Below are 21,907 nucleotides of genomic sequence, written 5' to 3' on the forward strand. Positions count from 1 at the left end.
TCCAAATGAACCCACTCGGACAGAAGCTATTTACAATAGGACTTATTGAGAATATAGGGTAGACTACAGTGATCAGACACACATCTCAGTCAGACAGGCCACCAACTGAGACTTGACTGATCTCTTACTGCCATTTTCACCTTAGTTTCCCATGCGTGTTTCTCCCCAGTCCAGTTTGATCCCTTCCTTTCTTCCCTAAATATTTTCCTCCTTGCATCCCTTAACGAGTGCTATACCTCCTTCAATCTGTAAGGCATATGGGCTTTGTTTGGCTGCTCTTGATGGGTTCCACACAAGGGACAATGGTCTGATTGTGCTTTGGTAGTCTTAGGTGTCATTGATTCCTTGTGCCCCCTTTTCACTGGTGAGGCTGCTGGTGTTCCCGCCCTGTCCCCATCGGGTTTTTATCTGATCCTGTCCTGGCCTCTGTGTAGATGGTGATTAGCCTTTAATCACAAAGCCTAGCACAGTCTACTGGTAAATCTGAACTGCTACAAAATTTTGTGGTTTTATTGAAACAGATACAGTGTACAGTAGCACGGTATTTTACCATGGTCACTATTATGTATTGACTTACAGTATCACTATCTGAAACAGCTAATACAAAGAGTGACATTTTGGCTCTTTATGTTTTAGGAATAAAGTAGTGATACTTCTAGTAATATGCTAATAGTGGATTTTTTTTTTCTCTTGCAGATTATCAAGTGATCCATCATTCATGAAAGATAGGAACAAAAATCTTCCTTGCACACATGAATCCTTTAGGTAGGAAACTGGACTTTATACTTCATTACTATTCTATACATAAATAATATTTAAAATTATTGTAGCAAGGTAATGACTGTGGAATTGGGCTTGGTAGTTGGTAGAAATGAACTTCCATCATATTTCAAGAGCTATGTTCAAGTTCTAGTGTAAATTCTAGCTTTCAGACTCTAAAATTTTACTCTTTACAGCTTATGCATTTCTTGTCTGCAAAAGACTGCTGTAAAAATAATAATCCTGAAATTATGGCTAAACATACAGAACACCAGGGAAGAAATTAAAATATTCAGGAGCTGTGAGATGGGTAGGGGAATATTGCTATTAAGAGCTAAATCATGTTTTATTGGGAAAACAAAGGCAGTAGAGGTGGTATTCAGATTAAAAAAAAAAAAAAAAAAAAGGAAATTATCCATTTTTAGTTTTTGCTGTATTTCTGGTATGAGTCTGAGCAAAGTACTTGATTGTTTTCTGTCTTAGTTCCCTATCTGTAAAGTAGGGTTAATGGTGCTTTCGTCCTGTTGTCTTGGTTTTTCTTGTCGGTTTGGGTGTTGAGAGTTTTAAAGGGAGTTTCAGGCTCAGTTCTTTGAAATCAATAGGAGTTAAGTGTGTAAACACTTTGATGGAGAAGTGTCTAAACTATTTGCAAAAATGTGAGGTTTCATGATTTTTCTTTTTCAAAAATGATTTAAGTCTCTCAGACTGAGGAGCACATCTCCACGGGTGAGAGAAGTTGTTCATTATCATGTTGACTGCTAATCAAAGGAGGGACTACAAAGTGTTGTTAGGAGAAGGTTTATTTAAGTGAGACATTTTGGAAAAACATATTAGCAATGTTTGTGTAGGCTTTTCAGGTGAACTCTAAAAGAGCTTGCGGATGCTTCCAGTTTATGCAACACAGAAATACGAAGTGCCTGATTCCAAGAAGTTAACTGAATGTCTAGTGTGCCCTTGCATAGCCAACACCGGGAACTAAGTGTCCTCACAAAGCACTCCACCTATGTGCTAAAAGTAGCCACCTGGAATCAGTCACAAGAAATTCAGATCAGAGACATGTCTGACTCTCTGTCTTCTCTGAAGTGTACATATCTCCATGAAGGCTGCACTAAGTGCCTGAGAGATTCAGAATTTGGAGACTTCAAATGAGGGCTTGTTCAGAGAGGGGAAGCAGAGCTCTGGGCACACTGCACATCCACAGTTTTTAATTTGCGGTATAATCCCAACTAGTACTGTTATTCAGAAACACATCAAGTAACAGCGATGGCCAGGTCTTGGCTAGGGATGTGTATCAGTGTTGGCACTTGAGAACTCAGTGTGGCAGACTCATGCAATGATGACAATATAGTTGAATGCTTGGCCAGTAGGATTCTGGACGGTCCAACAGAATGTCAGATTCTTGTTTTATTCTGTTCTTTATTTGTACTTGGTTCCATACAGCTGTAGTTCAGCCTTTCAGGTGGTAATGAAATACAGTGTTTTGAGAATCTTTCAACTGCCTTCCTCCAGGCCTATTTATTGTTGTAACTAGTGGGAAAGTGAACCTTGTTCAGTACAGATTGATACAGTACTTTCGGCTTTAGATTTCTTGAGGAGCACAAGCAAAGCTTGTGATGGATGTAATGTCATTGTTAATGGGTGCAATACAGTTGCTCCCCTTCCTGCAAGCCTGAAAACATTGCAGATAGAAAGTATTTCCATCTGTGCAGAACTGAGTAAAGACTTTTCTGCTAATCTAAATAAAATAATTCATCAGCATAGCCAAGGAAGAGAGAGAAAATAATCTAAGAACTAGAACTCAATTAGGACGAGGACTTTTTTCTCTCAACCCTGCTCCACAGCACTTGATTTCAGTATTAGTATTTAACTTTCAGCTTTGTCTAGTAGCATTGTGAGCAGAGTTTTCAAATGTACAATATAATAATATTATTAATTGCAGAGTGGTGTTATTTTATAGGAATATCTAGCACATCTGTGTTTTCTAAAACCTCAGTAATCATTTCCATTTCCATCAAGGCACACTGTTTTCTGGGGTGCAGTGTGCAGCTGTTGAATGCTATGTAACAGCTGTGTTAAAAGGAAGAAATACAACTATAATGTCAGAATGTAATAACTTCATTGGAATGAAATCAGAACCTTCAAAAAGGAGGCATATGATCTTCTAATTATCAGTTACTCAACCTTTGGTTTTGTATGACATCCCAGCAAATGAATGTTCACTGTGTCCCTTATAAAAAAATGCATTCAGTCCTAAAAGTGGAGCATTCCTTCACAGCATCTTCAGTAATGCTCGTTACCCTTTTATGAAAACATTTTCAAGTCATAGATACCGGAGATGCACTTTTGATATAGTTATGACAAAGTGGGCATTATTTTTTCTATTAAAGCAAGTATTACATCTCTCCAGAAGCCTTATAAATTTTCTTTGAACCACAAATACCAAATACCAGGCAACCATGGAAACATAGGCACTGGAAAAAATGGAAAATGGTTAATATGCCTGGAGCCTCCTGGCCATTGCTCTGCTGCTGCTTACATTCCTTCAGAAAGCAATACAAATATCAGCTTTTCTAAGATGCTTTTAAGCATGATCTTCTCAGCAGGGGGATTGGTCTAGATGATCTTTCGAGGTCCCTTCCAATCCCTGACATTCTGTGATGCTGTGATTCACATAAACAGAGGCTTTGATAATTATTTAATAGAAAATATTTTGAAAGCATTAAATCCTGAATGTAAAATAGAACATCCAGCCATCTCACATTTCTGCACAGCTTTCTAACTGTTAGTAACTGAAGGTATTTAACTTTAACTCAAACACTGGCCTGGAAAGTTTACCCTGGATCACAAAGTCCAGTCCTCAGCTGTCACAAACAATGATGTCATATTTCATAATAGATCACACTACCCAGGAAAATTAAATGGTAATTTTGTGCTTAGAAGGCTATTTGAGAAACTCATTGCTGTGAGCTAATTATGGCCATCTATTCTTGTTCCACCAGTTGCTAGAGTTTACACATTCTTATTTTCTTATTTTGATGCAAATCTCTTGCTATGTTTACAGAAGACAACCATCCTTGCCTGGAGTAAAAAACCAATTCTTTAAATTGCCATCATGAGACAGCCTCTGTGTCCACTGCTCATCTTTGTAGCTGTGTTCTAAATCTGTTCTATATTGGTTAACTTGTTTTTTGGTTTTTTTTTCTGTGGCAGTAATAGGTCCATATTCCTATCCAGTATCTGTCCTGTTCTTTTTCACATCCACATTACAGAAGTGGTTCACAATCATCTCATTTTTAAAAAACGAACACTGCCAAGGAAAAAACTTGATTTTAAATGCAGTATTTTCATCTTATTTCTATTAATTTGGTTTTGTAGGTCTTCTTTCTTTCCAAAATTATCACATTTTCCTTGCAGAGTGCCCTAATACAGGTCTTTCTTGATGATACCTCTCTTTTTTTGTCATATCGACAAATCTCATTCTTTTATTCACTGCAGTCAGTTTCTCTTACCTGTCAATTCTTCAAACAGAAAAGATAACTCTGTAAAAGTCAAAAAGAAGTCATGGAAGTCACGGTACCAGTTCCCTATAGGAAAGCACTGTATAAGTCTCAGTTTGAAAGGCTGTATTTTGCAAATGTTCCAACCATTTTTAGAAATAATAAAATATTGTAAGTGGTATCACATATGCATGAAATAGTTACTGTTTGTAGTTCATTATTTCACCTTTGTTTGAGAAAAATGTGCCTTGCTCTTGTATAAGCTCAGTGGTCTGCTCTCCACATTAAATAACACCAAGTTTTCAGCATGTGCTTCCACAAAACTAGAATTCCTATTTAGATGGTTTCCTCTCCACTGACTGTGTATGCGCAGCTTGCTGTGGGCTTAAAACTAACCCAGATGTGGTTTTGCAGCCTGTAGCTCAGTTATATGTGTGAAACATGGCTCGTTAGTCAGAAGTGGTAGATGGAAATGTAGCCAACTGTTGTTCTTCTCCACATTCTCCACAGTAAACATGTTTTAAACTCAGTTAAATTAACTGACACTTCATTTGCCTTTGTGCTTGGAAAACATTTATATGCTGACGGATTATAGTTTCTTGATACAGAAAATGAATTGCATAAAGAAAATTGAGTCATCTGATAAACCACAAAGAATTTTTCCTCAGCAAAGGGACAGCTTTTTCCCACGCTGTGCTGCACTGAATGGGTTTCAAGCATACAAATACCTGTCAGATGTGCTTGATAGGAGTGGAAAACTGAGGTAAGGAGTTCCGTATTTAGATAGTAAATTGTTCTTCTTCAGTTTCAAAGGGTGAGGTTGGCTACCGAGAATCTAATAGCTGATTCCAGTCACCATCTCCAAGCAGGAAGCATATTAGTGGGAGCAGCAGGAGGTTTGCTTTAAGTTAATCTGTCTTGTCTTCAGGCAAAGCAAACTGATTTACCAGCAACAGGGACTCCCATCACCATCATCTGTAACCAGAATTCTGAGGACATCTAGTGGTGTTAGCTCACCGCGGGGACTGGGTATTCACTGCTGGTGGCTTCCTACTTGCACCTCTGTATTTCAGCTGAGTTCGCAACACTGCCTCTGGCCCTTACAGGTTGAAGGAAGAGGCATAATTGCATCCCATCTTGTATTTTCACCTGATAAATTGACTGTGAAGTTATGTTACTTTTTCCTTGGTTTCTTTTCTCTGATCTTGACTTTTCCGATGCAGTAAAAACAATAAGTTGAATGAACAGAAAGTGAAGCATTCTTTAACTCAGGTGATCCTGAATTCAACATTGCCAGTCCCAAATATTCAGAAGTCAGGAGGTTGGCTAAAATCATAAACACCTAAATAAATTATAGATATTTTGTATTTGCCATCTGTTTTCAAGACTCTCGGAGTTCAAATGTGCTGAGCTCTTTGTATCAACAGAGATAAAAGTGTATTTTTGCTACTAAAGGCTAAATTAATGAGTCTAAAAGTCAGAGCTTTAATAAAAGCACCCAGCATCCCACTATGCAAAATAAATATGCCATGAAATTGTAATCTTAGCACTGCTAAATATTCAAAGACATTCTGGAGAATGTCATTACTACTCTGTGATCCAGGTTCTCTACTTCTGAAGTGGAACTGTATGTATAGGCACTACTTTTTGAGAAGAAAAAATCAATTAGCTGCAATTCAAAAAGGACATTGATCAAGCCAAGTGATACATATTACATGTTAAGTATTGTCATTGACATGGCACGATGGCCTATTTTTCAGTGAGCCCTTGATCTGATATTTCCTCCTGAGGAGAAGTAGACATCATGAAGCAGAAATTGAGATCATCAGTTCAAATTATTTTGCTATTTGCTCTGATGGCAGTGGGTTTGACTGGTAAGTACAACACTTCCTGACACTTGTTTTTCTATAAAACACTTTATTTAGAAAAGTCTGAGGCTTTACCTGATCTATCATGACCACCACTGGAGCCTGTACATATTTAAATTACCTTCTTATAAAGTTTGTGTAGAGATTTGAAAAATCATTTGAGTGCTATTTTCTTTTTATAGTATTAATTGAACGATTATGTGGTGGCAATGATGAAAGGCTCTCACTCCATCCCTTCATTCACTTCATGCTTGTCACCTCCTTGGGAATCAGCGTAATATAAATAGTGACAGTGTTAGAGATAATGGTATGGAACTTTAATTAAATAGGCGTAAGCTTAGGTTGAAAAGCCACATGCTTTTTATGTCAAAATGCATGTAAATTTATGGTCAATGTTCTTGGTAGAACTTAATGCCAAGTATCATAGAATCATAAACTCATAAAATATCAGGTTGGAAGGGACCTCAAGGATCATCTGGTCCAGCCTTTTATGGCAAAATCATGGTCTAGACAAGATGGCCCAGCACCCTTTCCAGATGAATCTTAAAAGCGTCCAGTGTTGGGGTAGTAATTTTAACAGGAAGTTTTCTTTAACATATTGGGATTACTAGGGAATATTCAAATAATTAGTGAATATATTAAGGTTTCCAATACACAAAATACCCCATCCAAAATACCCCATCCAGCCCATTGATTCCTTCTTTTTATTACTTGTCTTACCTATAATTTACCCTAAGTACATGTAAATAGAGGAATTTTGGTTCTCTTGCAAAGTTGAAGGTGAAATTTAATTTTAAGATGACCTGAATATAAAAATGTTGGATATTTTAGGAAAAAAACAAAACGTCATACAATTATTTCCAAGCTTTTAAATTTAAGTTATAGATAACTGTACACATTTACATTTAGGTAAAAATGAAACTTTCATTTGAAAAAGAGAAGTAGAATAATTTAAATAACTACAACTAACAGCTACAAGCACTGCACTTTAATTAAAAGCATTCAGGTTCGTGATGCTTAGTACACTAGGATCAAAGACCTTATGATCTTTAATCCAGTTTCTCACTGAGTTTACCTAGTGACTTGTTTAATGTAAAACACTCATCATTTCAAGTCTCCTAACTACTCTATCACTGCTCCACAAACCTGTGTGAATCCAAACCCTTATGTTCCATTGGCCTTAATTCTTGCTGCTTACTTGCCAAATGGTGTGTCTTCCAAGGGATTATACAAAAATAATAATAATTTGCTGGCATCTCTGCCATGCTGAGGGACTCCCGCAGCTCCTGCTTTGCACTTGGGCCCCTCATAGGCAGTGAAGCGCTAAACTGTTGGGAGGACCCCATTAACTGAAGGGCAGGTTGATAAGTATTTTTAAAGTGGAAGAAAATGTCCTTTTTGTAAATAATCCCATATAGTGGGAGAAGTTTGGGCTAAGTTTTAGGTTGGATGGGGCTTTGAGCAGCCTGGTCTAGTTGAAGGTGTCCCTGCCCATGGCAGGGGGGTTGGAATGAAATGATCTTTGAGGTCCCTTCCAACTCAAACTGTTCTGTGATTCTGTGAACTATTTTAGAAATTTGAGGTTAAATACATTTAATTTTCTGAACATTTTGACCCTTTTTCCAGGCAGATTTGTTTGCCAAATTCAGTCCATAGTTTCAAATAATTTTATTGCCCTCAAAAAAACATTTTTTCTGAATTTATCATTCAATAACAACAAAAAACATTGTCCAACTCTCATATAACTAGCTGGATTTCTGCACTTCCCTAGGTCAATCATACCCTGGAAAACCTAAGATAATAAGATGTCGTTCTCTAGAAAAGGAAACCTTTTCTTGTTGGTGGAAGCCTGGCTCAGATGGAGGACTTCCTACCAATTACACCCTGTTCTACAGCAAGGACAGGTAACAAGCAGTGCATACCTCCTCTTTAAGTGATTAAGTGATGATGATGACAGAATGAGGGAATGAGAATATTAATTTATAAAGGTGTTTCTATGCATCCATGTTAAACCTCAGATAGCAAACAAGAGTTATGTGAGATGAATGGCTTTCCCTTCTTGGAAGGAAACATGAATACTACCAGCCCTAAGCGTTCAGCATGTCCCTTCTGAAACTTATCTGACCTAAGATCCCACTGGTCCAAAGACGTGCTGGAAAAGGTGTAGTTTGTCCATCCTATCAGAAGGCCCATAGCTTTTAGCTGAATAGCACGCTCCTCTGAGAAAGGGAGCATCAAAGCACCATGGGGCTGTGGGGTCTCCCTCGGGGTGGCTGGGCAGGGTCTCCATCCAGATCCCATTCCACCGCCCCAGCCAGGGAGCAGGACAGGCTGGAGAAAGCCCAGCCTTGGGCATCAGGCACATCTCTGGGGATGGGACAGGCTGGGCCAGGACTTCAGCCTGCCGGTGGGGGCTGGCTCAGCTGGGCCCATGGATGGGAAGGCCAGGGCTGTGGGGAGCTGGAGACCAGCCCTGCTGCAGTGGGTTGACATGGGGACCTATGCCCCAGGCTTGCTCTCAGAGCCCTGCTGAGGAGCTTTGCCACTACCACACAGAAAAACCCCATCTGGAGAAAATCTATAGAGAGTCACTGCTTCCCCTTCTGGATTTGTAACCAACCTCATGGTTCCCAAAATGGAGTAAAATCAGATGTGGGTATTGCCTCTCAAAAGTTACTCTTTTGGTAAAGTCTGTATCTAGCTAATCCTGTTTAAGAATAAAATGTGTATATATTTAGCAACTTTTCTTAACCTGTGTTTCTTTGTATAACTGCCCTTTCTTCTTGAAAACAAGAGATCTCAGACCAGGGCCAAGTAAGCAGGGAGGCTCACAAATTAAATTTATTTGAATAAATCCAGTGAGGTTCAGAACAGATAAGGTAAAGCCTCAGACTTCCCTGCTTCAATTAAATAAACTCCATTTGGTGTTAATTGATCAGAGATGATACAGTCTTTAATGAAGTTACTAGACTCAACAATGATCTGAGAGCTTTTATTTTATGAAAGTTCAGATGTTTAAATCTCAGAAATTTTAATGAACATTTTAAGTCATACCTATCACATAGGAGTGCTTCTCTGTTTAATTAAATGTTCTGAACACCAGGCACTGCCAAGCACTCCAGATCTGGGCCACAGTTGCCTTTCTGAGCTTACTGTCTCCCAGGTACAGTCTCTTACTCCCATCTTTTCTTTAGGAACCAGGACAAATGTGCCCAGAAACTAAGAGACCTTGTTATTAGCAGTATTAGAGAACAGCAGTGGGACTAAATTGCATACTTGAACCACCTCTGCTGGTGCTTTGGGTTAGTGGAGTTCTTCAAATCTGGGTCAGTACATCACCTAGTTTAGCTTTAATTGAGTGCAGAACAACCCTTCTCCTAAAAATGCTGACAACTTCTATAAAGGTAATAGTGAAGAGATGGTGAATTCATAAAATATTTTTTGTTGAGACCGTTGTGAAGATAATCATGTTAAAAAGCAGATAAATTAACATCATCCTGAAAAAAAATCAATAAAACACTTCTCTGCCATAGGACCCATCAGGTTACTTTCCAGGGGAAATATGTAAAGAACATATGTAGCAACTTCTCTTCTTTAGTCAAAGTGAATGTGTTTAATTTGGCTTTTAACTTGCTTTTAAACATTTTTTTAAATTGCCTTGTGCTGTATCCAGAAAATTCTCTTTCCATTCTTTTGTCAACATATTCCTGTGTTTAAAAAAGGAGATAAAAGTGTTCATCCTGAACAACTGCAGTAAAAATAGCAATGAAGCATTCATGTTTCCCAGTGGTGGGATTATATATAAGTTTAAAGTTAAGCATTTCAAATTTCTTTGCTCAATGTAGGCCATTACTAGAATCGTATCTGCTTTGCTTCATTTCCTAAACTTTTAACTTTTAAAATAATTTTATTTCAGTGAAGAAAAAATCTACGAATGTCCAGACTATGGAATGTCAGGTCCCAATTCCTGCTACTTCGATAAAAACCACACTAATCCCTGGACAACATATAATATCACTGTAATGGCAATGAATGAGATTGGAAGTAACAGCTCAGATCCTCAGTATGTGGATGTGACCTCCATAGGTAAAAAGAGAAGAATGAAATGGGAAAAAAACTAGTTGGAGATGTATGTGGTTTTTAATCCCAGAACAAGCAGTGGTGAAAGATTTCTTTCCTCATGATGTGAAACTTGCTATGGAGGAGTGTTTGTATTCAGATGATCTAAAATATGCATCTTTAATTTATGTGAAAACTGCATTTAATTTATAAATGAAGTAACTACATATTTTAATGTTCTTCTAACCTAAGCTGAAAAATTGGCTCCGGTTTCTAGTTATCTCCAGTTTTTCAATTAGACTTAATGACAGTTTCATAGGCTCCTAGCACTAAAGTTTCAAATCAGTTTGAGCTACCTAAATTTTCCAAATGCGAACATCTTCTGGCTGCTGGCATTGCGTACTTGGGAGGGTAAAAATAACTGAATAAGTACCCTGTGGGCTTTTTGTAGTGTTTCATATACCTAACTCCGTTCTGCTTTCTGCATACACATAATCTACATATTGTGGTGATAAATATACTTAATTTTTTAAACTGTGAAATATCTGACATTTTAGTTTTCCAAGAGTGGCCTAGCCAAGTTATGATTTGTCTTTCCTTAAGACTCACAAATTCAGAGTAAAGTCTAAGATGTGTTGATCCTGTGGTAATCCACTAGCCAGTTAATCATTATCAGGGATAAAGGAAAAATGCTATTGTACTATTGCCTTATAGAAATTGCTGTGAAGGAGATTATTACAGAAATTATTATGAAGCAATACAAAATTGTAAAGGAGATGCCTTTTCTGAGAGAAAATTAAATCATTAATGGCAAACTTCTCATTTGTACAGTTCAGCCAGATGCTCCTGTGAACCTCTCTCTAGAAACAAAAACATCTGCTAGCACAACGTACCTTCTGGCAAAATGGTCTCCACCTCCAGTAGCTGATGTCACCTCTAATTCACATGTATATCACTATGAGCTACGACTAAAACCTGAGGAAAAGGAAGAATGGGAGGTAATGGAAATATTGTATAAATGCTCTTTTCAGTGAGTTCTCATGTCTGAATTTAACTGGTATTACAAAAATTTTAGTTTCTGCAGGGACAGAAAAATTAATGTAACCAAATCTGATTAAAGAAAGAAATATACTGTAGTGGTTTATAGAGACAGTGACATTCAAGGTATTTGTATAATTGTCCTAATGTCATATAATCGAATATATATATATATTTAGTCAACTGATATAATATTTAACTGTAATTTTCATCAATGTGTCTGTTCCCAAGTCTCACAGTAAGAGATTGCTCATTTCTTATAGTTTAAACCAAATCAAGATCAAAGCAGTTTATTGATTCGTTAAGATGTAACTAAGAAGCAATCAGTTAACTATGTAATCAAGGTCAGTATCAGCAACACAACAGATAAATCACAATACTGGCACTTAAAATGTTAATAGACACCCACAAATTTGTAAACACACTTCTATAACTAGTTTCAGAAATATGCTATATACAGAAATTCCCCTCTCCCAGGAAGGGTAGGTTACAAGCACACCCCACCATCATGCAAGTACAACCTCCCCTATTTAAACCCTTTCTGCAGGGGACATGGATGCTTTAACGTAATGTGAGCCCACATACCTTCTTGCAATCTACTTAGACTGATATGAGTGAGAAGGCACCCACATGGTCACATGCAAAGGCCCAGGTGTGTGTTCCTGCCTGCTGCAGCCCATGCTGTCTGCAGTGCAGCTACTCAGCATCAAAGAGGGAGGCTGCTCTGTCTGGCCCAGGCTGAGGTCATGATACTGGCAGAGCAGCTTCTGATTAACATCAAACCAAACTTTAGGTACCAATTAAGTTTTCAGTCTTCCCCCATTATTACAAATGCTCCTGCTTTTTTAATACTGCTTTTCAAGCGGACCTGTTTTGTTTCAGAAGTCTCTGAATTCTCCAAATACTATTTAAGTGGGCTGAGAGTCATCATCATCATCCTCTTCAACATGATCAGCTGGAGGCAACCCCCTTCTCAGAAAGTTTGCTGTGTCCCATGCACACACTATTTCCATTGACATTCCCAGCTGTTGCCTTTTGTCTCAGAGTGGGCCACAGTACTCCCACAGCTACAATACTAGGATAAAATACCTTTATTAAGGTCATAGTCAGATGGCCTCAGTACTACCTAAATTGCTGGTGCCTTAATGATGGAGAAAGCTACGAGTCTTGAAATACTTGTGAAGAGAGATTCAAAGGGCCTATGGAAGGCACTTAATAATCAGCACTAAAACTGGCACTAAGAAGCACTACACAGAGAGTTTATTTGTGAGTTGGACTAACTACAGTGTTCCTTGTGTTGTGGATCTGATGGAGTACTAACTTATAGGAAATTTGCAATTAAATGTGTTCTCTAGTATCAGAATCTCAGTGTCACTGAAGTGAGTTTTTCGGTTAAGTCACTACCGTTGCTTCTTCATAATTCACATTGTATAAAATATCCAGCTGAAAATTTGCCTCTCATAAGTCAGTGACACAAGCCTACTCCTTTATGGTTTACTTGTTAAAATGGTCCAATTCTTTATTATTTTTCCAGTCCATTTTCTTTTCCAGACAGTATCTGTTGGAGTACAGACACAGTACAAAGTGAATAGGTTACAAGCTGGGGTGAAATATGTTGTTCAGGTCCGTTGTGTGCTAGACATTGGAGAATGGAGTGAGTGGAGCTCTGAAAGACACATTCATATCCCCAATGGTGAGTGGATGATTGCTGTTCTGTTGGTTTTAAATTCTAGCCAGTTCAGTGTCATGAAAGGTGCCTAAATGGCAGCTCTGAAAACCCAGTTTCTCACACAAATACTTCAGCATGCTAGAGGAACAGCTTAGTGCATCTTCTGACACTTTGTGTCTCCTGTTGATCCACTCAGGATCCTCTGCTGAAACTGGCTATGACAAACAGGCTGGGATTTACTGGGAAGTCACTTCTGATACAGATGTCCCTAAATAATTTATCATTCCTGTCCCTCTGTTTAAAAATCATGTTGATTTCATCTGTATCTGTAGATATCAGGTAACAGTACTTTTGTAAGAATCGTTCATTCGTTCATTAGTAACTGGACCAAAAGCACTGCCATGTCTAACAGCATTATGCTAGCAGATACTATCACATGGAAATAATTATATGTGTTTTGTTGGGTTTGAGTGGACACATTAAATATGCATGACATCATCTCTTGTTGTCAGACACTTTAGCGAGGTTGTCTCAAATCTTCTGTCACTAGTTGTATTATTCATTATTTGACATGGAGATTGCTAAGTACTGTTAATAGAAAAATATTTTAAATGTCCCATTTTCAGATCTGCCTTAGGCAATTAGAAATTTGGAAAATCAATGTCCCTACTCTGAGTAGTAGAAAATATATATTATTGATGCAATAGGACCATATTTTGCCACAAACACATAACTGCAAAAGTTTCAATCACATCAAGTTTTTAACTAGCACCATCCTATTCAAAATTTAAGTATTTTCCTCTGCCCTACTCTAAGTGCTTTGCTTGAGTCTCTGAAAACATCATCAGGAATGCGAATAATTATATATTTCTTGGCAGCAATCAGGCAAGTAGCCTGAGTACTGAACATAATGTCACTTTACAAGGAAATATGAGAGTTACTTCTTTATATCTTTGGAGTCATCTCTATTCAGAAGAGAATTACTGGCAAGGAGATAAACATATGGGCAAACACCTTGGTTCCTCATTGTTTTCCTGTAAAAGCCAAAACAAATGACAGCATATTTTTTAAACAATCAGAAGTCTCTTAAAACACATTTTTTGAAGAAAAAAAAAAAAAAGGTGGTTTATGTAGAAAATAGATTGGATAGCAGGGTGTATTTTAGATAATTTTCTAGAACCTGCTATGACAGTATTTGAGCACCCCTTATCAGATTTGGGGGCAAAGAAAAGCCACAGTCAGGGAACTAAAACATAGTTCCTCAGAATAGCTGCAATGGGGAAGGATCTTGAATACAGGTCAAAGTAACAGGCTGCTGCCCTAACCACTGAACCATCCTTCCTATGCTGATATGAAGCAAAGTATTTTCTTTCCTCATAGGAAAAAGAAAAGTATTTTCCTGTGCTCTGCTTGACATTGCTTTATGAGTTCAGAGATGACCTAATGCATTAAACTTACTAATTGGTTCATTTCTTTATCTCTGACAGGAGAGTCACCTCCTGAAAAGCCTACAATAATAAAATGTCGTTCTCCAGAAAAGGAAACATTTACTTGTTGGTGGAAACCTGGTTCAGATGGAGGACATCCTACTAACTACACTTTGCTTTACAGCAAAGAAGGGTAATAACCTGTGTATTATTCAGTATTTTATTGGAAGGACCTGGAAAATAAATCCTGATTGGTTTTGCATGTAGCAGATGTCATTTTCCATGTCATGTGGTTTTATCCAGGTGACATATTCTGGAATAGCACTAGCAGAAATGTATTTAAGGTTGAAATAGTATCTCTTTATCATGTCAGGTTTTTTTGAGGAACAGATGATGACAGACCAAACTAGATTCTGAAAGCATATTAATCAATTATGCAGAACTCATGTTAGTGTGAAATGAACATTGGAAATACTCGGTTTTTAATAGATGGGTTAGAAGGCTTCAGCAGTCACCTCTGCTGGCTCTCTGGAACCTGGAAAGGCTATGCAGTGAACAATGGCCTTCAGAAAAGTAAGAGCTGCACTCTGCTAGCCCAATGCTGCATCTACAGCAGCCTAAATTCTTCAGGCTTTGTAGTCTTTATTTCAGAGGAAAAATGCTTACTATGGTCTCTGGAATTGTCCAATGACTCTTTAGTCTGAAAGTAGTTTTCTGATTTTCTTCACATTGCCAGACACGAAAAATCTGATTTGACCCTAAATAATTCTGAACTACTGGTAATCAGTCAGGTGTTTTCGTCTGTGTAATCTAATCACTGTGATTCTCTCATTTCAGAGAGGAGCGAGTTTATGAATGTCCAGATTACAAAACTGCAGGCCCCAATTCATGCTACTTCGATAAAAAGCACACCTCTTTCTGGACCATATACAATATAACTGTGAAGGCAACTAATGAAATTGGAAGTAATGTCTCTGATCCTCTTTATGTGGATGTGACTTACATAGGTAAGAGATAGAAAGTATTTTCTGTGAAAACAAGTAATTCAAAATGATGGGTTTTGACACAAGAATTTTAATTCCAGCTCTTCTCATATATAGTATTATATCCAAGTTAAGAACATATAAGAACAGATAAGATCTTTTCTGGTGTATAAGAAATCAATATTCATCCCTTTACAATTTTAGTTTTGAAGGAAGCCTAAAAATGCTAAAAGCTTTGAAACAGCATTTAGATAACCATTTATTGGTTTTCCATATTCCTTTCAAGCCCTAAGAAACATCATTCAGCTAAAATCTTTTTCCACTCTACCGGCAACTGAGATAAAATTTATCTTTTAACTAATGCTTGAATTTTATTACCTGAAAGTAGTTTCCAGACCCAGGAGAAGCTGAACTACTGCTTTTTGTAGTAGTGTACTGATAATCTCTATTCTCAGACTTTTTCCACAGAGTGACTGTGGACAAGTATTTAGGTTTTTTTCTAAGGGAATGGAACGTTATCACCAATAACCATCTTGTAAGGATCTGGCTGTCAGGAGTCTGGAAACTGGAAAAGGGCTGCTGGAGAAAAGGCTTTACATTTTACCCCCATGCCCTGGCTACTTACTTGATTGTATCAGATAATAGTAAAATATGTGCACATTATGCAGAAGCTCTACCTCTGAACTGAGGAAGCTGCAAGTCTTACTGTAGCAGAAACCTGTCTTCCATTTTGGTTTATTTTTGAGATATAGACAGGTCTTTAATATTACTGGTTTATTTTATTTTTAAATATCCTTATGTATGCATGTTGTGTTTTCTTGATGTAAAAGATGTGGAGGGCACTTTTCATCAGCTACATCTATGTTTTCAGTATTCCTAAATACATATGCCAACTTTAATAGGATTATGGTAAACCACAACTTTCATAACACAGCATTAAATATGCTAACTTTGAAACATAGTTGTGGGAAAAAGCAACAATAAATGGTAACGTAAGAAAAAGTGCTTCTAATGATAAGTGATTAAGAAAAATCTCAGCATTAACTCAACATATTTACTGTTCTTCAATTTTTTCTTGAAATCTATAAATCCATGCTTACTTTATCAGGAAACTCTTGATCCCTGTATGCCAGCACCAATTCTAAATTATTAGACACAATGGAGGTGGCAACTCGCTACTCACGCTATTTTTTATTTCTTCCTAAAATGCAAGGAAAAAAATAATTTAGACTCTTATTTTCAGTTCTTTTATCTTAACAGTACAGACAGATCCTCCTGTTAATGTAACTCTGGAATTAAAAAAGACAGTCAATAGAAAACCATATCTGGTCTTGACATGGTCTCCACCCCCGTTGGCTGATGTCAGATCTGGATGGCTTACACTTGATTATGAGTTACGACTAAAGCCTGAAGAAGCAGAGGAATGGGAGGTAAGGATGTTGCACATTTTTGCAAGACGATGTTTTCTGATCAACTAGATTTTGTCAGCCAGGTCCAATGCCTGAATATAATGAAGCAGGCAAACTGAATAGTTCATCATTTTTTGAAAGTCCTTGCGGGATCTATGATCTCCTAACAGTGTTATCTCAGATGCTGTTGTGTGGCAGCAGGTGATAAAGTACTTATTTTTAATTGGAGCCATTATATATTAATTGTAATGGCACTACAGTTTAAATGGTTCATTCTCATTTAGTCAGGTTTCTTTTCTGATAATTTTTTCTCAAAGACAAGCACATCCTAGACAACAGAAAGCTCAGTGACATGTAAAATTTGTAGAAATAGCCATTTGGTGGTAGTTGTCTTGGCCACATAATGATAATTGTCTATAGCCAAGATCAGCAACTGAAAGAACTGGGAGGCAAATTAAAGACTCCCGTTATTGGTATTTGACTGCATCCCCTTCTTGTCTGCTGCAGTACTTCCCAGCCATCTCTGTATCTCCTTCCTTCCCCCCGCCACTGCACTTCCCAGCCCGATGGCCATTGCAAGATCCACTTCTTACTACCCCATGCAGTTCCTTCAACTCCACATTCCTTCTTTTCTCTCTGCGTTTTCTTTCCACATCTCTGTTTCTTCCTCCTCCTTCTTCTCTCACCATGGCAGTTCCTACCACTTCCACAGTTCCTCCATATTTGCCACATTATCATTATGAGTTTTTTGTAGTAGTTTAATTTGCATAGTATACCAGAGCCAGATCTCATTCCCACTGAATTGTGTCAGAAAGCTGAACTATAGGAATAAAATAAATGTACTGTTATTGAGTGCCTGCATAACAATAATTGGGAAGCTATCCATGTTCATTCTACATTCCCAACTTGGTTATCCAGATTTAAACCTAGCTGTAATTTTCATAGAAATATGTCTCATTTTTATATGCATTTTATGATTTTTATTTAATTTCCAGACTATTTTTGTTGGACAGCAAACACATTATAAAATGTTTAGTTTAAATCCCGGAAAGAAGTACATTGTGCAGATTCACTGCAAACCAGACCACCATGGATCATGGAGTGAATGGAGCTTAGAAAAGTATATTCAGATCCCTACTGGTGAGTGGCTAGGCCTCCCTTCAGTAATTGTGATTACATGGGAGTTCATATAGTACTTCTGTCAGCTGTTTGTGGCACCCATACAGATTGACATCCCGTGGTTTCCCTAGGACAGGCAAGACCATCATTGCTAAGTTAACTGAATTCTCAGCATCCCTGCACCATATGCAGTTAGCTTTCCCCTTCATTACTTTTTGGAGTTAAGAAGGTGAATAAATTTCTTAACTTATTTGAACTATGTCCTTTCTAGTTATCGCCTCATTTTTCCTCATGATGGTAGGTTTTAATTAAAAGAGTACTGGTAACTGCTTTAGAACTGCTACATAGACAACAAAGAGTGGCTGCATTCAGACAGTAACAGTTCTTCATTACTCTTTATCTGGAATGAACTTGAAATATACACCTCAGTGTAAAAAGTGGCATCTTAGAATAGAAATGCTTAAAAATATCTAGTCCTAAATAATTTAACCCATGTATGTGTATTTGACAATGAAATTATCACAGGATTGGCATAATTGGATTTGAACCCCATTGCTATAGCTGGCTGTGACAAAATTTCCCTCTTCATGCATTTTTGTATCATTTTTCAAAGACAGTTTATTTCCTGCACAGTGTCATTAATATTTATTATCAGATATGACAATGATTTTTGAGATCCATCTATGCTAGTAAAGGCCTCTAGATTCAATACCAAATTTGACAGTTTAGACCAATTTTTAAAATTAATTTGAGACTTTTTTGCATGCTGACTATGCATATGCTAGATATGCATCCTTAAATAATTGTTTGTTTCCTAGACTTTAGAATAAAAGATATGGTTGTGTGGATCATCGTCGGTGTCTTGTCATCTCTTATATGTTTAGTCATGAGCTGGACAATGGTTTTGAAAGGGTACAGGTAAGTCACCACCTTCACAACTGCATGGAGTTGAAAATCTCAACAAACTTTTCAAAAACAGACTTGTAATATTGATTCAATTTCCTATAGATTTTGTGTTCTCTTATAAAGTACAAGCTACAGGTATTCACAACTGATAAAGAGGTATTCTTTTATTCAGGGAAACCAGACTAAACTCTCAATTGATAAAGACATATCTCTGTTAGATCTGACCATCTTGGTTAGCCTTGTAAATATTAATCAAACATCATCTGGAGTATCCCTGTTGCTGTAGAAGACACACCTTTTGGTTTTGCCCTAATTCTCTGCAGGAAACAAGTTTATATTATGAGCTTCTGTTTCTGTCCACCTATCTGTCAATTCCCCAAATAATTTATTAGAACACTGGCTAATTTCTATCAAATCTGAAAGAGAAAGGCGTCACGAAGATTATCACTTTTGTACAAGTCTTTCAAAAAATACTAGGTGAGTAGAAGAAAGACATAGAAACTGTTGATTGAAAACCCATCAGAAGTCATTAATCATAAATCCTGTTTACTAGTAGTCAGCTAACAGTCAAATATGTACATGCAGGCCCACTAGTGCTCCCAAACTGTGCCCCACGTAGCTGTTTCTTGTCCAGCGATGAAGTTACAGTGATATTAGAGAACTGGACTAGAACTACACTAGCATTGTTACTCTTCCAGTTGAATAACTTCTATACTGTTCTCTTTCTTACAAATACATCTAAGGGTAACTTATGAACTCTAACTGGATTTGCAATTACCTGGCTCAAGGGGTAGACAGGTCTAACAGGGAGGCATTAGATACAGGAGAAGTGTTTCAAATGTCAGTCATATTCTGAGGAAATGGGAGAACAAATAGATAGGGCACATACTTACATGATGTGTGTGTGTGTGTGTGTGTTCTGTTTTTTAGAATGATAGCCTTTATCCTACCACCAGTTCCGGGACCGAAGATAAAAGGCATAGATACACATCTGTTAGAGGTGCGTACCACTAGTAACAAAAAAATAATTCACAATTACTTTTCCAAATTATTTACTAGCGAACACAATTACCATAATAAAGTATAAAACAGCTTCAACTAATTGACACTTTCAGATTGATTGTGTGGAGGATATGTGTGAAACAGAGTTTTGCCTTGCACTAGGAGAGTGTTTGGGAACAGGTTGTGTAATCCTCCCAGTAGTTCTTGTGGGAGCTGGTCTCCACAGTCTCTTGCCATGCAGAGCAGGCAGTACATGGCTGCTCCGTCATTCTGCTCAGTTTCCTTCTTGTTAAACACAGTGGACCTGTACCTGCCAAAATCTCCCTAGTCATCCCATTTTAGAAATCTGAATTCTGGGATTGTGTCTCCCCACTGAGGGAACTGAAGAAATTTTCTTCTGTTCTTCCACTAATTTCTGCAGCAGTAGAAATCCGTTCTAGGTCTAGTGATATGACTATTAAAGTATTTGTATATTAAGTATGTATGTAAGTAAGTATGTAAGTATGTAAGTATGTAAGAATGTTTACAATTGTTATAATCAGATAGACCCTAAGGTCAACAGTGAAAAAATATGTCTTATTTATTATGCCATTAGACAGGAAAATCTGAAGAATTATTGAGTGCTCTCGGTTGCCATGGTTTCCCTCCAACATCAGACTGTGAAGAACTACTGATAGAATATCTGGAGGTAGAGGACAGTGAAGATCAGCAACTCATGCCAAGCCATGACAATGGTCATCCCAATAAAAATGCAAAAATGATAGCCAAGGAGACAGACAGTGACTCAGGCCGAGGAAGCTGTGATAGCCCTTCTCTGCTTTCTGAGAAGTGCAGGGAGTCCCGTGCCATTCTATCAACACTTCAAACCCAAGACATAAGAGATGTTCAAGAAAATAATGGAGGAAGGCACTGGGAAACTCAGTGTATAGCCTCAGAACAGAAAATACTCCTTTTTAACAATGAGAGTACAAAATCGCCCATATGGCCTGCAGCTCAGTTACCTGATAATCAGCCTCCTATGTTTGCCTACCACAGTACTGTAGATGTGCATAAGATAACACTGTGTACCATAGATGTGAACATTGCACCAGTTTTGGTGGAAAATGAAGAACAGCATCAGCCACAATATCCTATCACTGAAACTGTCCACGACAACATGGAAAAGCACAGAGAGATGGAGAATTTGTATTCCAAAACTGACCAAACCACAGTGCAGGTCAAACAAAACAGACCTAATGACAAGTCACCTTTTTTGAAGCCTAAACTAATGGATTATGTAGAAGTTCACAAAGTCAGACAAGATGAGGTGCCAGCAGTATTACTGAAACATAAAGAAAATAGTGGAAAAATTGAAAAATACACTGTTCCAGGAACCAGCAAAGAATATACCAAGGTCTCAACTGTTGTGGACCATAATATTCTGGTATTAATGCCAGATTCACGCATCCAGCACATACCTGTGTCTCAAGAACCTGCAATGGAAACGTCTCAGAACCTTCAGCAAGGTCAGACTGAGAAAAATATGAGCTACTGTCTGACAGTTCCAAGCGAGTGCAAAAGAGAGACCAGTGCATCAGAGTACATGGACCCATCTTCCTTTATACCCGCCTTTAAATAAGTAGTAGTTAGTACAGTACATGCTTAATAGTTACGTACTGTGAAACCACACCACTTAGCAAACAGTTCCTGAAAACAGCCCAGCCTCCTGTGTGTATTATACAGAAAATAAACTGTGGGTTGAGGTAGTAATCATGGAAGCAAACCTTGGATCATTAACATATGTTTCTGACACAGGGAAATGGGGAAACTGATACTATCTGCCATTAAAAATACATTACAAACAAATTATTCAGCTCTGCAGATCCTCAATTAGTTGATTAAACCTGCAGATTCAACAAAGATTAAAATTCTTGTGGGTCAGTCAGTACACGATAGTGATCTGAGCAGTTCCTAAATCAGATAAATCACTGCACAACAGCATTCTGATCTACAATGTCTTTTTTTCTGAATGTATTCTGACACTTCACATTTTTTCTCAACCCTTAAAAAAAGGAGCTCTTATGTGTAACAATTCATAGGTAAAAGAGAATACATCCAAAACATTACAGTTAAATAATAAATTCTTCTAAATATTGTCATTTTGTTTCAGTGTGACAGAAAACCTTGCAACC

General features: G+C 37.6%; 1 protein-coding gene across 1 annotated transcript; it reads left to right on the forward strand.

The window, feature by feature from the left end:
- The first annotated feature begins 709 nt into the window (after window positions 1-709).
- On the forward strand, window positions 710-21,763 carry PRLR (prolactin receptor). Its single transcript, XM_082074903.1, has 13 exons — window positions 710-765; window positions 6,017-6,130; window positions 7,896-8,028; window positions 10,041-10,210; window positions 11,015-11,181; window positions 12,773-12,914; window positions 14,378-14,510; window positions 15,155-15,324; window positions 16,561-16,730; window positions 17,705-17,849; window positions 18,647-18,746; window positions 19,665-19,734; window positions 20,332-21,763. Exons 2-13 carry the CDS (start codon window positions 6,061-6,063, stop codon window positions 21,352-21,354), a joined length of 2,493 nt encoding a protein of 830 aa, XP_081931029.1. The 5' UTR covers window positions 710-765; window positions 6,017-6,060; the 3' UTR covers window positions 21,355-21,763.
- Window positions 21,764-21,907: the final 144 nt, after the last annotated feature.

This window comes from Streptopelia decaocto (assembly GCF_964273445.1).
Source record: "Streptopelia decaocto genome assembly, chromosome: Z".
NCBI lineage: Eukaryota > Metazoa > Chordata > Aves > Columbiformes > Columbidae > Streptopelia > Streptopelia decaocto.